The 12,950-nt window shown below is 34.2% G+C and overlaps 1 protein-coding gene and 1 pseudogene across 4 annotated transcripts; one reads left to right on the top strand and one right to left on the bottom strand.

The window, feature by feature from the left end:
* The first annotated feature begins 260 nt into the window (after positions 1–260).
* On the top strand, positions 261–12,193 carry LOC107800054 (uncharacterized). 4 transcript variants are annotated; one of them, XM_016623210.2, is made up of 5 exons: positions 313–469; positions 998–1,023; positions 1,758–1,901; positions 2,013–2,103; positions 11,686–12,193. In XM_016623210.2, the coding sequence occupies exons 3-5, from the start codon at positions 1,788–1,790 to the stop codon at positions 11,814–11,816; spliced, it is 336 nt and encodes a 111-aa protein (XP_016478696.1). In that variant the 5' UTR covers positions 313–469; positions 998–1,023; positions 1,758–1,787; the 3' UTR covers positions 11,817–12,193. The 4 variants fall into 4 exon arrangements, with proteins under 4 accessions (XP_075081637.1, XP_016478696.1, XP_016478683.1 ...); XM_075225536.1 differs by lacking the exon at positions 998–1,023 and having other exon boundaries at positions 261–469; positions 2,013–2,135; positions 11,686–11,813; XM_016623197.2 differs by having other exon boundaries at positions 320–469; positions 998–1,901.
* On the bottom strand, positions 11,843–11,951 carry LOC142166763 (U6 spliceosomal RNA; annotated as a pseudogene).
* Positions 12,194–12,950: the final 757 nt, after the last annotated feature.

The raw sequence follows: 12,950 nt of genomic DNA, 5'->3' as shown, positions 1-12,950 counted from the left end.
AATTCGAGTTCCACTAGATATTCGAAATTACGTAGGCATTAATTAATATAAATGTAATACACATAATGTATACAATTTATACAAAAAAAGTTTCTGCCAAATACCTATATTTTGAAGTTTTTTGAAAACTTTAAATGTGAATGTAGACCTCCTTTTTCTTGCAACTCCACCTCCAATCTTGTTTTATGCCACAAATATACTTTGAATTTTGTGTTTTTTGAAAACAAATTAGCCTTGTGGGTTCTAATGGCGAAAATTATTTTGGAAAAGGGAGAGGGAACCGTCAGGTTTAGGAAGAAGAGGGTATTTATTGAGGGTACAAGGTATGGTATAACGCGGTTATTAATGCGTTATAACTAAATGCCAAATTTGCCCGAGACCCTGTATCTTTTCCCCCTATAACTCAAACCTAAGGCTAAAACCCTGCAACAGCCGTTCATTCTGACACCATTACAGACCTACTTTTGAGGTAAGCTCTCCCCTGTCATTTCATTGCTTCTCTCTTCACAGTTTATGGTTTCAATCAGTTCACCAAATTGAGGAATTTTTTTTGTTAGTTCTCTGAATCAAGAATTGATTTTTCTCTGGTCATACTGCTAAAATCACGTATATGATTAACAAAGCCTGAATCTTTTTCTGTTTTCTCTTATTGTTTAATGCAAATTCCGAACCCCATATGCTGATTTTTTTGAAACTAAGGGTTTTTCAGTTGTTAGGTACCAAATTGTTGGTCCGCTGATAAAGAATTGATTTTTGTTCATATTGATGGTGACAGTCTAAAATCACTAATGTGATGAGAAAAGCTGAATCGTTTCTGTTTCTTTTCTTGTTTAACCCGAATTTCAAAAGCCCATATGCTGAAATACGATGAACTTTGTGTGCCATGTTGTCTGAAAAATTAAACTTTTATTTATTTCACTGCTTCCTTTTCACAGATTGTAAAATTTAGAAGATTTTGTTGGCCTTGTGAATCAAGAATTGATTTTTTGCCCTTTAGGTACGGTAGTCTCTAGGCTGGATCAGGTGGGTGGTGAACGAAGCTCAAAAGATTTCTTGAAAGTTGCGAAAGAGAACATCACATCAAAGTTTATAATGTTCAAAACATTGACTTCTTGAAAGTTATATATAAAAAGATTGGTTCAGATATTGGGGAGTTTGAACCTCTGCCCTACTTTCATACCATGTCTGATTTATTGTACTGTCGTTAATGAAAAGAGTGTTACATAAATTAGAAAGGACGGAGTATTTATTTTAGGCGATCTTTGAAGCTCTACCTACTTTGATACCATGTCGGACTTATAGCCTATTTGGCCGAAGTTTCTTTAGAGGCAAAAATACTTCTTTTTTTTTTTTTGTCAAAACTATTTTTTTTCTAAAATTAAAGTGTTTGGCCAAGTTTTTGAAAGGAAAAAAAGTATTTTTTGAGAGAAGTAGAAGCAGAAATAAGTAGCTTCTCTTTAAAAAACACTTTTTTGAAAAGTACTTTTGAGAAAAATACACTTAGAAACAGTTTTTTAAAGTTTGGCCGAACACTAATTGTTGCTCAGAAGTGATTTTCAAATTAATTAGCCAAAATCAAACTGCTTCTCGCGCAAAGAACTTTTGAGAAAACATTTTTGAAAAAAAATAATTCCCAAAATAAATTAATTTTTACAGCTTGCCAAACGGGGCTATTAGTGTGGTCAATAAAAAGAGTATCACATAAATTAGAAAGGACGGATTATTTATTTTAGGCAATCTTTGAACCTCTAATTTAGGTCTTTGCAAGGAAAGAAAGCTAGCTGCAAATGGAGTTTTGCCCAGATTGTTCAATGTTACTGCAATATGAGTTGCCTCATATGGATCGTCCAGCCAGATTCTTTTGCCCTTCGTGCCCTTTTGTATGTAACATAGAGACTCGGGTAAGATAACCAGAAAAATTTGTCATAATTGATACTGCTTGATAGCTTTTAGTTCCTTTGATTATCTGTTCAGTTAGTTTACTATTTTTTTAATTACACCTTTTTTGATAGCTTAAGCTGAAGAAAAAGCAAGCTTTAGTAAAGAAACAAATGGATCCAGTTATTTCGACAGATGACATGGAGAATGCTTCAACAGCTGAAGGTCTTAGCACTTTCTGTACCTATAGCTTCTTGGTATTTTCATGATTTGCTGCCACTGCTTTCATTTTTTGGTCTAAGAATTAGTTGTTCGATGAGCTAGTGTTGTCCTCTGACTAATATAATATGTCTTGACCAACTTTTCCTCATTTTAAATTAACAACTGTTATAAAATAAAAGCAATGCAGTAAAATATAAATAAGAAGAGATAGAAAGAAGGAAGAAGTCTTTTCTTCTTTCACTTTGGTATCTTTCTATTGCAATTACATAGCCTTTTATAGGCATAAAAAGTAAAGATGATGGACATAAAGTAGGAGATTTAATCTTTAAGCTATTCACAACATGGGCATCCAATGTAGCATCCAATGTACAAACTATGTTATTCACAACATGAACATCCAATGTAGCATCCAATGTACAAACTATTTATAACACTCCCCTTGGATGTCCATATAAGATAATGTGCCTCATTAAGAACTTACAAAAAAAAATATTGGGATGTACATAGTTATTTATTTTATGCATTGTTTGCTGCCTCATTAAAAACCTTACTGGGAAAACCCAGTGGGACAAAACCTTGGTTAAGGAAAAGAGTGCAGCATATAGTTACTCCCCCTGATGAAAAATCACTTAATGTCTCGAAGACGACGCATTCCAATCTTATATATCAGCTTTTCAAATATTGAGGTTGGTAATGCCTTAGCGAACAGATCAGCCAAATTATCACTTGAACGAACTTGTTGTACATCTATTTCACCATTCTTCTGAAAATCATGAGTGAAAACGAATTTCGGTGAAATGTGTTTTGCTCTATCTTCTTTGATATATACTCCTTTCAATTGAGCTATGCATGCAGCATTGTCTTCATACAATATTGTTGGAATATTCTCTTTCGAAGAAAGACCACATGTTTGCTGAATGTGTTGAGTTATTGATCTCAACCAAAGGTATTCTCGACTTGCTTCGTGAATGGCTATTATCTCTGCATGATTTGAAGAAGTAGCAACCATAGTTTGTTTTGTCGAACGCCATGATATGGTTGTACCTCCACTTGTAAATAAATAGCCTATCTGAGATCGACCTTTGTGTGGATCAGACAAATATCCTGCATCTGCATAACCAATCAATGATGGCTTGGCTTCATTTGAATAAAATAAACTCATATCAATGGTCCCTTGAAGGTATCTGAATATATGTTTAATACCATTCCAGTGTCTTTGTGTTGGCGAAGAACTAAATCTTGCCAATAAGCTTACTAAGAAAGCTATATCTGGTCGGGAATTATTGGCAACATACATTAATGCCCCAATTGCACTAAGATATGGTACTTCGGCACCAAAGAAGCTCTTCATCATTTTCATGAGGTCGGAATGGATCTTTCTTTATATCAAGTGATCTCACAACCATCGGGGTACTCAATGGATGTGCTTTATCCATATAGAATCACTTTAAAATCTTTTCGGTGTATGTTGATTGATGGACAAATATTCCATCTTTCATATACTCAATTTGTAGACCAAGACAAAATTTTGTCTTTCCAAGATCTTTCATTTCAAATTCTTTCTTCAAACAGTCTACTGTTTTTGGAAGCTCCCCAGGAGTTCCAATGATATTTAAATCATTAACATACACGACGGTTATAACAAATTCAGATCCAGACCTTTTTATAAAGACACAAGGACAAATTGGATTATTCTTGTACCCTTCTTTCAACAGGTATTCACTCAGGCGATTGTGCCACATACGACCTGATTGTTTCAATCCGTATAAAGATTTCTGAAGTTTTATTGAACAAGTTTCTCGAAAACTTTTATATGCTTCTGGTACTTTCATAAAAATTTCGTTGTCTAATGATCCATACAAATAGGCTGTAACAACATCCATTAGATGCATATCAAGTTTTTCTTGCACTGCCATATTTATGAGATACCTGAAGGTGATAGTATCCACTACAGGAGAATATGTCTCCATATAATCAATTCCAGGCCTTTGGGGAAACCCTTGTGCCACAAGTCGCGCTTTATATCTAACGACTTCATTTTTATCATTTCGTTTTCGCACAAAAACCCATTTATACCCTACTGGCTTTATGCCTTCATGTGTTCGAACTATGGGTCCGAAGACTTCACGTTTTCCAAGTGAAGTTAACTCTACCTGGATAGCGTCTTTCCATTTTGGCCAATCATTTCTCTGTCTACATTCATTGACAGATTTTGGTTCAAAATCCTCATCTTGTTGCATTATTTCAATAGCAACATTATAAGCAAAAATGTTATCGATAAAAATATTATTTCGGTTCCATCTTTTCCCGGTTGAGACGTAACTTATTGATATCTCTTCATTCTCATTATTTTCAGGTACCTGGACCTCCCCTAAGGTCTTATCATTTGTTACGTCTTGGGGCTCTTCTTGAGCCACTACCTCTGTGTTATGTTCACTTTGATCACTTGCTCATTTTCTTCTTCGAGGATTTTTATCTTTAGAACCGATTGGTCTACCACGTTTCAAACATGGCTTAAACTCATTTGCTTTAATTAATTGTCTGGCCGGGATATCAACTCGAATTGGAGCATTAGCAGCTGGAATATGTGACTTAGTCACCCTTGGTAGGTCAGTGAATACATCAGGCAATTGATTTGCAATATTTTGCAAATGAATAATCTTTTGAACCTTTGTTCACATTGATTTGTTCGAGGATCTAAATGAGACAGTGATAATGCATTCCAATCTATCTTCTTTTTCAGCTGCTTGTTTTCTCCCCCTAATGTTGGATATACTGATTCATCAAAATGACAATCAGAAAATCTTGCCGTAAATAAATCTCCCGTCATCGGCTCTAGATGTTTTATAATAGAAGGAGATTCATATCCAACATATATCCCCAACCTTCTTTGAGGACCCATCTTTGTGCATTGTGGTGGAGCAATTGGAACATATATTGCACAACCAAAGATCCTAAGATGGGAAATATTTGGCTCCTGACCAAAATCCAATTGCAATGGAGACTTTATGATAACTTGTGGGCCTTATCCGCACAAGTGCTGCTGCGTGCAAAATAGCATGACCCCATACTGAAATGGGAAGTTTTGTTCTCATAAGCATTGGTCTAGCGATTAATTGGAGGCGTTTGATCAATGATTCTGCTAGGCCATTTTGTGTATGAACATGAGCAACCGGATGCTCAATTGTTATCCCAGTTGAAATACAATAATCATTAAAGGCTTGGGATGTAAACTCACCAGCATTATCAAGACGAATTGTCTTAATTGCATAATCTGGAAATTGTGCTCTTAGCTTTATTATTTGAGCCAACAATCTCGCAAATGTCATATTGCGAGTTGATAGTAAGCACACATGTGACCATCTTGTAGATGCATCTACCAAAACCATATAATATTTGAATGCTCCACATGGAGGGTGAATGGGCCCACATATATCACCCTGTATACGTTCCAAAAATGCAGGGGATTTCATCCTAACTTTAATAGTTAATGGTCTAATAATTAATTTTCCTTGAGAACATGCAGCACAAGACAATTCCTTAAGTTGAAGAATCTTCTGATTCTTCATTGCATGTCCATGTGAATTCTCAATTATTTTACGCATCATATTAGAACCAGGATGGCCCAATCGGTCATGCCAAATAATAAAATTATCTTGATTAGTAAACTTCTCGTTTACTACGGCATGTGTTTCAATCCTGTTAATACTTGTGTAGTATAAGCGGAGGAAAGAGCAGGTAACATTTCAAGCACATATTTCTTACCGGACGTTATTGTAGTAATATAAAGATATTCAATCTTTTCATCATTTGTAGTCTCAATATGATAGTCATTTTGTCGAATATCTTTGAAACTTAATAAGTTTCTTTGAGATTTACTACAATATAGTGCTTCATCAATAACTTTGTTCCTCCTGGTAGTAATAAATTGGCTCTTCCAGAACCTTCAATTAATCTTGTACTACCGGATATTGTGTTAACATTCGCTTCTTTCATTACCAAATAAGAGAAATATCTCTTATCTTTTAAAATAGTGTGTTGTAGCACTATCCAGAAGACATATATCATCTTTATTAATCTTGAGTCCAACTGAAGATTGGGGAATTTTCATATTCTTCATAAAAAAACAAAAAATACATCATAAGAAATATGAAACACAAACAAAAAAAACATTAAAAAATACATTAGGAATGTAAAAACTAGCAACACATGATGCATTAGTAAAATACATTCAAGAAAAATAAACTAGTTGCAAACATAAAAATAACAACTTTTATAGCTTCATTCCCCAGTAAGATGATTAGTTCTTCAGTCAATATCCTCAAAGAAGTCTCCAGCTTCTAAATGAGTAATATTTGTTAGGCCTCCATAATCATCATCTTTATATGCAAGATGTGCCTTAGAATCATATTTGTTAGAAGGACCTGCTTCATCATCATTATTTTGAAAGGTCAAGTTGCATCCACATTATTTTCTTTTTTTTCTGAGGGAGGCTTGATAAAGTTTGACAAAATGATCTGGCGTACGACAAATGCGTGCCCAATGACCATTCATACCACATCGGTGACACATACTAATTTTATCTTTTGAATGATTAATTTGAGAACCCTTATTGTTCTCCAATATATTTTCACCATAATGACGATAATTGTTTCGTCCCCTGCCATGTCCACGTTTACGACCATGTCTACGACCACGGTAATTATTTTGTTTTCTTTCAAACTTATCATATGCTGCTACAGCATTCACTTCCGGAAATGGAGCTGACCCAGTGGGACGGGCTTCATGATTTTTCATTAATAGAGTATTATTCTACTCTGTCACAAGTAGGCATGTGATTAACTCAGAATATTTCTTAAAACCTTTTTCACGGTATTGTTGTTGTAGCACCACATTTGAAGGGTGAAAAGTAGAAAAAGTTTTTTCCAATAAGTCCTCATCTGTGATAGTGTCTCCACATAATTTTAATAGAGAACTTACTTTAAAGATAGCAAAATTATACTCACTTACGGTTTTAAAGTCTTGCAGCCTTAAATGTATCCACTCATACCGAGCTTTCGGTAATACCGAAAGTTTTAGGTGGTCATATGCATCCTTCAAATTAATCCATAATTCAAGTGGATCTTTAACGGTTAAATATTCAGTTTTTAACCCTTCATGTAGATGATGACGAAGGAAAATCATGGCCTTCGCTTTATCCTGATTTGATGTTTCATTTCCTTGTATAATAGTATTTCCAAGACCTTTAGCGTCAAGGTGAATTTCAGCATCAAGGACCCATGATAAATAGTTCCTCCCGGTGATGTCAAGTGCCACAAATTCAAGTTTTGATAAATTTGACATAATGAAAACTATCATAAAAGATGAATAAGTTAGAGAAATAATTATAATAATAAACAATTAATGAAAACAAAACAATTAAGGTAAAAGAAATGAAAATAGAGTTATATCATGTTAACAATCTACTATTTCATTTATTCTTGCCATAAAGTAGAAATTACATACTTGTTTCATTTCACTTTATATTATTGATATATATGTGTTAATAGAATTGAACGTGACTAACATTATTTATATGTTCCAATAAATATAAAGTAATTAAACTATAAAATTATTGCTTGTCAATTCATTTCTCACAGTTCTTCAAAATGCCTTAAAGATATGTTTTGATCCAGGAAGTCCATGAATATTATAAGTATGTCATTAGTGCATAGCTAGTTTGATGGCTTTGAGGTCCTCTAAGAGTTGAGTACGGAAGGAAATAGTTATTTTATCACTGCAATGTACTTGAACTATTTAAGATGCCCAAGAGCACAAGTAATCTACAAACAATGAGCATATGATATCTACTGCCATAAATAAAATGATTATAATGATACATACCTTAATAAAATATGGCTCAACTTAGCGGGAGTTAAGAATAAAATTAGAGCTTCGCGCTGATAACGTGTTATAAATAAAAGTAATGCAGTAAAATGTAAATAAGAAGAGATAGAAAGAAAGAAGAAGTCTTTTCTTCTTTCACTTTGGTATCTTTCCATTGCAATTACATAGCCTTTTGTAGGCATAAAAAGTAAAGATGATGGACATAAAGTAGGAGATTTAATCTTTAAGCTATTCACAACATGGGCATCCAATGTACAAACTATGTTATTCACAATATGGGCATCCAATGTAGCATCCAATGTACAAACTATTTATAACAACAACCAAATTATTGCTGATTATTTCGAAAAACCTCTGGAGTACTTATAGTTAGAGAAGAAAGATGTGTATATATAATATTGAATGTTTTATGTTTATAATTGGTTGTCCATTGAGTTTAATGGGCTGTAGGGTATAGGGTATAACTGGCTCTTGACTGTTTGTTTTATAAGGATAAAGCAAAACTTAAAGTATGAGTAAATATAGGCCCTTCTTCTTATGAGTAAATATAGGCCCTTCTTCTAAGAACTTGTAATTGCTTGAATGTTCTGATAAGATTATATATTACTGGACTAATAACTAATAAAAGGGCAGCGCGGTGCACAAAGCATCCTGCATTCACACAGTGTACGGGGAAGGGCCTCACCCCAAGGTGTGTGATGTAGACAGTCTACCCTAATAACTAGTAAAGTATAAAAGAAAACTATTTACTTTATTTATTATCATTTGACAGCTGATATTTGTTGGTTGTGTGGTTGAGTGTCTGTGAAACACTCTTTTGATTCTTGCAATCACATTCTTTTTGTATCAATTTGTAGTTTTACTGATTGGTAAAAAAAAAAAAAGTCTTCTTCTATTAATTCTTTCACGTCGCCTGTTTGCTGTCCATAATTCTAGAAGACTGAGTATAAATTATGCTGTCTTTGATTTTTTGTTCTAGGTTGTTGAGACAAATGAATTGATTAGATTCAATAGCTTGCCTCCTAGGCCATATATTTGATGTTTTTTTTTACAGAGATTTATTCTCTCAATTAGTTTGTAGTTGATTCTTATGTACGTGTGTACATATACATAGATTGAGGTAACTTTGATAAAATCACGGTGACAGTTTAAAATTAAAGAATGTCGGTATGAAATTGTGATAGTAATACTTGGTTCTATGAAATATCATAAGGTTTTCTAGTGAAAGGAATCCATCTTAATGCTTGGGTTGACTCCTTTGTGTCCCTTCTTTGCCTTCCTCTATATACAGATGCAACTTTGGAAACATTATGGCGTTGCCTTTATTCAATATTTGTCATGCTGCATATTGTATTAGAATACAGATGGTGTGCCAAAGTTTATTTTCCAACATGAATTTCAGCCTTTGAACATAATAGCTGTCTGCTTAGTGGTTATTTTATGTCATATTGGCGGATTACACAACTTTTACAAGTTACGTCAGTCTTTTCATTTTAGCTCGATTAGCTAAGCCTTTAAGATGAAGTCATTGTGCTTGCAATGCTACTTTTTGGAAAATCTTATTCACACTTTTCTTGATAGCTTCAGTTTCTTTTCTCTTTGGTTCATTCTTGCTGTTCTTCCCCATTTTGTCCTTTTCTGAATTTGTCGATGAAGATGCTATATGAACAAGAGGGTTCACCTAATTAAATGCTTTGATGAGTTGGTTTGAAGAAAAATGAAATATGGAATTTTATGAAAGGCCAAGTACTTGCAAGCCGGTAGTATCAGATTTTTTATCTTGTCTTTAGTTCACATGAGGGGTACTAAATTAACAGCTATGAGTTAGACAGTTTAAGATCTGAAAGTACTGCTCCTTTTTTCCCATGTTGTTTGACTTAATTTCTGTGTTCTCCAGAAGATGGATCTCTTTGCTAAAAAGGCAATATTACCATCTTTACAAAGTCAAACTGATATGTAATGACACCCGCTGTCCAAAATTAACTATAATCCTTTGTTTAGGTTGTCTCAAATTTGTGTTCACTTCCTGATTCTGATTGTTTCTTTATGGTTTTTGACACTTCTGTTATTATACTATCAAAAGAGCAACATGCACCTATAAGAAAGTATAGAGTCTAAAAACTTACAGAACATTCAAATTCTCTTTTAATCTCTGAAGATCTACGCAAACCAAATAAAATGAGATATAAAGAGAACAGTCTGAATTGGTAGTTTGGTATTTGTAATGTTCACGATCTTGTGCAGGTAAAAGAAGATTCTTATTTTTTTTTGTTTCTCAGAAAGAGAAACTTCTTATTTGTATATATGTGTGTGCATGTGTTTTCAGTCTTTGTGTGATTCACTTTCTAATCGAACAAGTCAAAGAGATCTTTTGAATGGTAGTAGCAAGTGTTGTGATGCTTGAACTTTAGCACTAAAGCTGTCTGAAAAACATGTGCTTTGCTATTTTTGTTTTAGACACCGCGCAACAATGTAGGGCTGATATGCATTGTTTTCTCTTGCCTTTTGCTGTATTATTCGTTCTTGGCAGTGCCGTGTCCAGCGTGTGGTTACAGGGAATGAAGATGTTATATGAATAAGAGGCTCACCTAATTAATGCTTTGATGAGTTGGTCTAAAGAAAAAATGAAATATGGAATTTTATGAAAGGCCAAGTACTTGCGATCCAATAGTATCAGAATTTTTATCTTGTCTTTTGTTCACATGAAGGGGTACTAATTAACAGCTATGAGTTGGAAAATTTAAGATCCGAAAGTACTGCTCCTTCTTTCCCATGTTGTTTGAGTTAATAGCTGCTGAGTATTCTCCAAAATATGGATCTCTTTGCTAAAATGACAATACTACAACCTTGACAAAGTCAAACTAATACTGTAATAACACCCTCTGTTCAAATTTACTATTATCCTTTCTTTAGGTTGTCTCAAAGTTCTGTTCACTTCCTAACTATAAGTGTTTCGTAAGGGTTTTCGACACTTCTGTTATTCTACTCTATGTTGCACGGACTCTCCAAAATGCTGCCGCACCCGTGTCAGATCCTCCAAAAATACATTACTTTTGCAGGATACGACACGCATCTAGCGACATTTTTAGAGAGTTTGAGCAACATAGATTCTACTATCGAAAGAGCATGATGCACCTATAAAAGAGTTTACAGTCTTCAAATCATTCTAATTTGGGACTCATTTCTATTTAAGTATAAAAGAACTCCAACTCTTCTTTAGTAATGGTGCTGCCCCAACAAGAAAGACGCTTAGGAATAAACAGAGTATCTTGCAAATTCAAATATTACAAAACATTCAAATTTTCTATTTTAATCTCTGAAGTTCAATTCAAACCAAATAAAGTGAGGTAAAGGGAACATTATGAATTGGTCGTTTGGTATTTGTAATGATGACGACCTTGAGCAGCTAAAAGAAGATTCTTAGCGTTTTCTGTTTCTGAGGAGAGAAATATTTATTTGAATATGTGTGTGTGTATTTGTGTGATTACCTTTCTAATTGGGACTTGTAAACAAGTCCGAGAGATCTTTTAAATGGTCGTAGTAAGTGTTGTGATGCTGGAACTTTATATGCCGGAGGCACTAATGTTGTTACCAAAAACATAAATTGGAGTTATTTCTATTTTAGACACCAGGCTACAATTTAAGGCTGATATGCATCTTTTTCTCTTGTCTTTTTGTTGTTTTATTTGCTCTTGGCAGTGCCATGTCCAGCGTGTGGTTACAGGGAAGCAGCATATTATCAAGTGCAAATAAGATCAGCAGATGAGCCCATGACTACATTTTACAAATGCAAGAATAAGATGTGTGGCAACAATTGGAGAGAAGACTAAAATGGTTTAGGACAACTGTATCCTTCAATAGTTTTCTGGGATAATTTCTCGATTTGTGCGTTTCATGCTTCGCGCAAGGGCCATGCTGTTCTTCTCTGCATCATTCCAATTTTGTCGGATATCCCCCAGAGGGACATGTATCGTTCAATAGTTGTGTACTCTAAAATCCAAGCTTTGGTCCCAAGAGTCTAATTTGAACTTTTTGCTAGGAAATTTTGTCAGAATGCTGTAATAAGGTGCCTAAATGCTAGGATTTTGTAGTGTTTTACTTTCCAATTGAACAATTACTGTTATGAACTAAATTAAATTGTAGTACAACAGCAAAATTTTGTAGATTACAGGAATTTTTGTTCTAATTTTAGTAATCTGACTCTGAATTCTCATTGCACTAAATTCAGTTTGAGATAGTCCAATGTGATTGAGAAGAGACTTCTCAATGCAGTTTGGCTTCTACTCTGAAATTGCAGTATGCACCGAGTTTCAACTTTCAACTCAACCGAACATGGGAGAGTTAGGTTGGGGATAAACTGGCTATTAATTGGGATATTCTTGATAGAAGAATTAATTTAAAATAGCCGCACACTCAACTGTTTAAATTAAAAATAATATATGTATACTGTGTGTATAAACATGTATAAATAGTGTATAGTCTTTTTTTACGGCTAGGAAAATTATTCGTGTAGAGATCCTATATTGATAATGGGTACTGGAGAATTAAGACCATTGTGGAGATATCAAGCAAATTAGGTAATTAAACATTTGGCAGTATTATGGGAGAGCAATCTGTGTTAAGAGATTACCATTGTGTTTTAATTAACATTCCTTGTTCCAGTTGTTATTTTTTGTTTGTTAGTTTTGTTTGTCTCGTTAACTTCTGAAGGTAGCAATCATGGTTGAACAACTTAAAAATCCTAACCAAATTCACGTTTCAAGGTGGGGACAATGACAATGAACAAGTCAGTGAATGGGGGCAGCCACCTATTGATGGTTATGTGAAAATGGTGTCATACCACCTATGTCACGACCCAAAGCTAGGGGTTATGATTGACATCCACCAGCATAACGAATCCTTATTCAAGTCGACGTATCATGTACAAGGATCAATATCGCAACACGCATGGCTTTTGTACAATC

This window comes from Nicotiana tabacum, chromosome 11 (genome assembly GCF_000715075.1).
Source record: "Nicotiana tabacum cultivar K326 chromosome 11, ASM71507v2, whole genome shotgun sequence".
NCBI lineage: Eukaryota > Viridiplantae > Streptophyta > Magnoliopsida > Solanales > Solanaceae > Nicotiana > Nicotiana tabacum.
The sequence above is the reverse complement of the archived record's forward strand: the minus strand, read 5'-3'. Positions and strand labels throughout refer to the sequence as shown.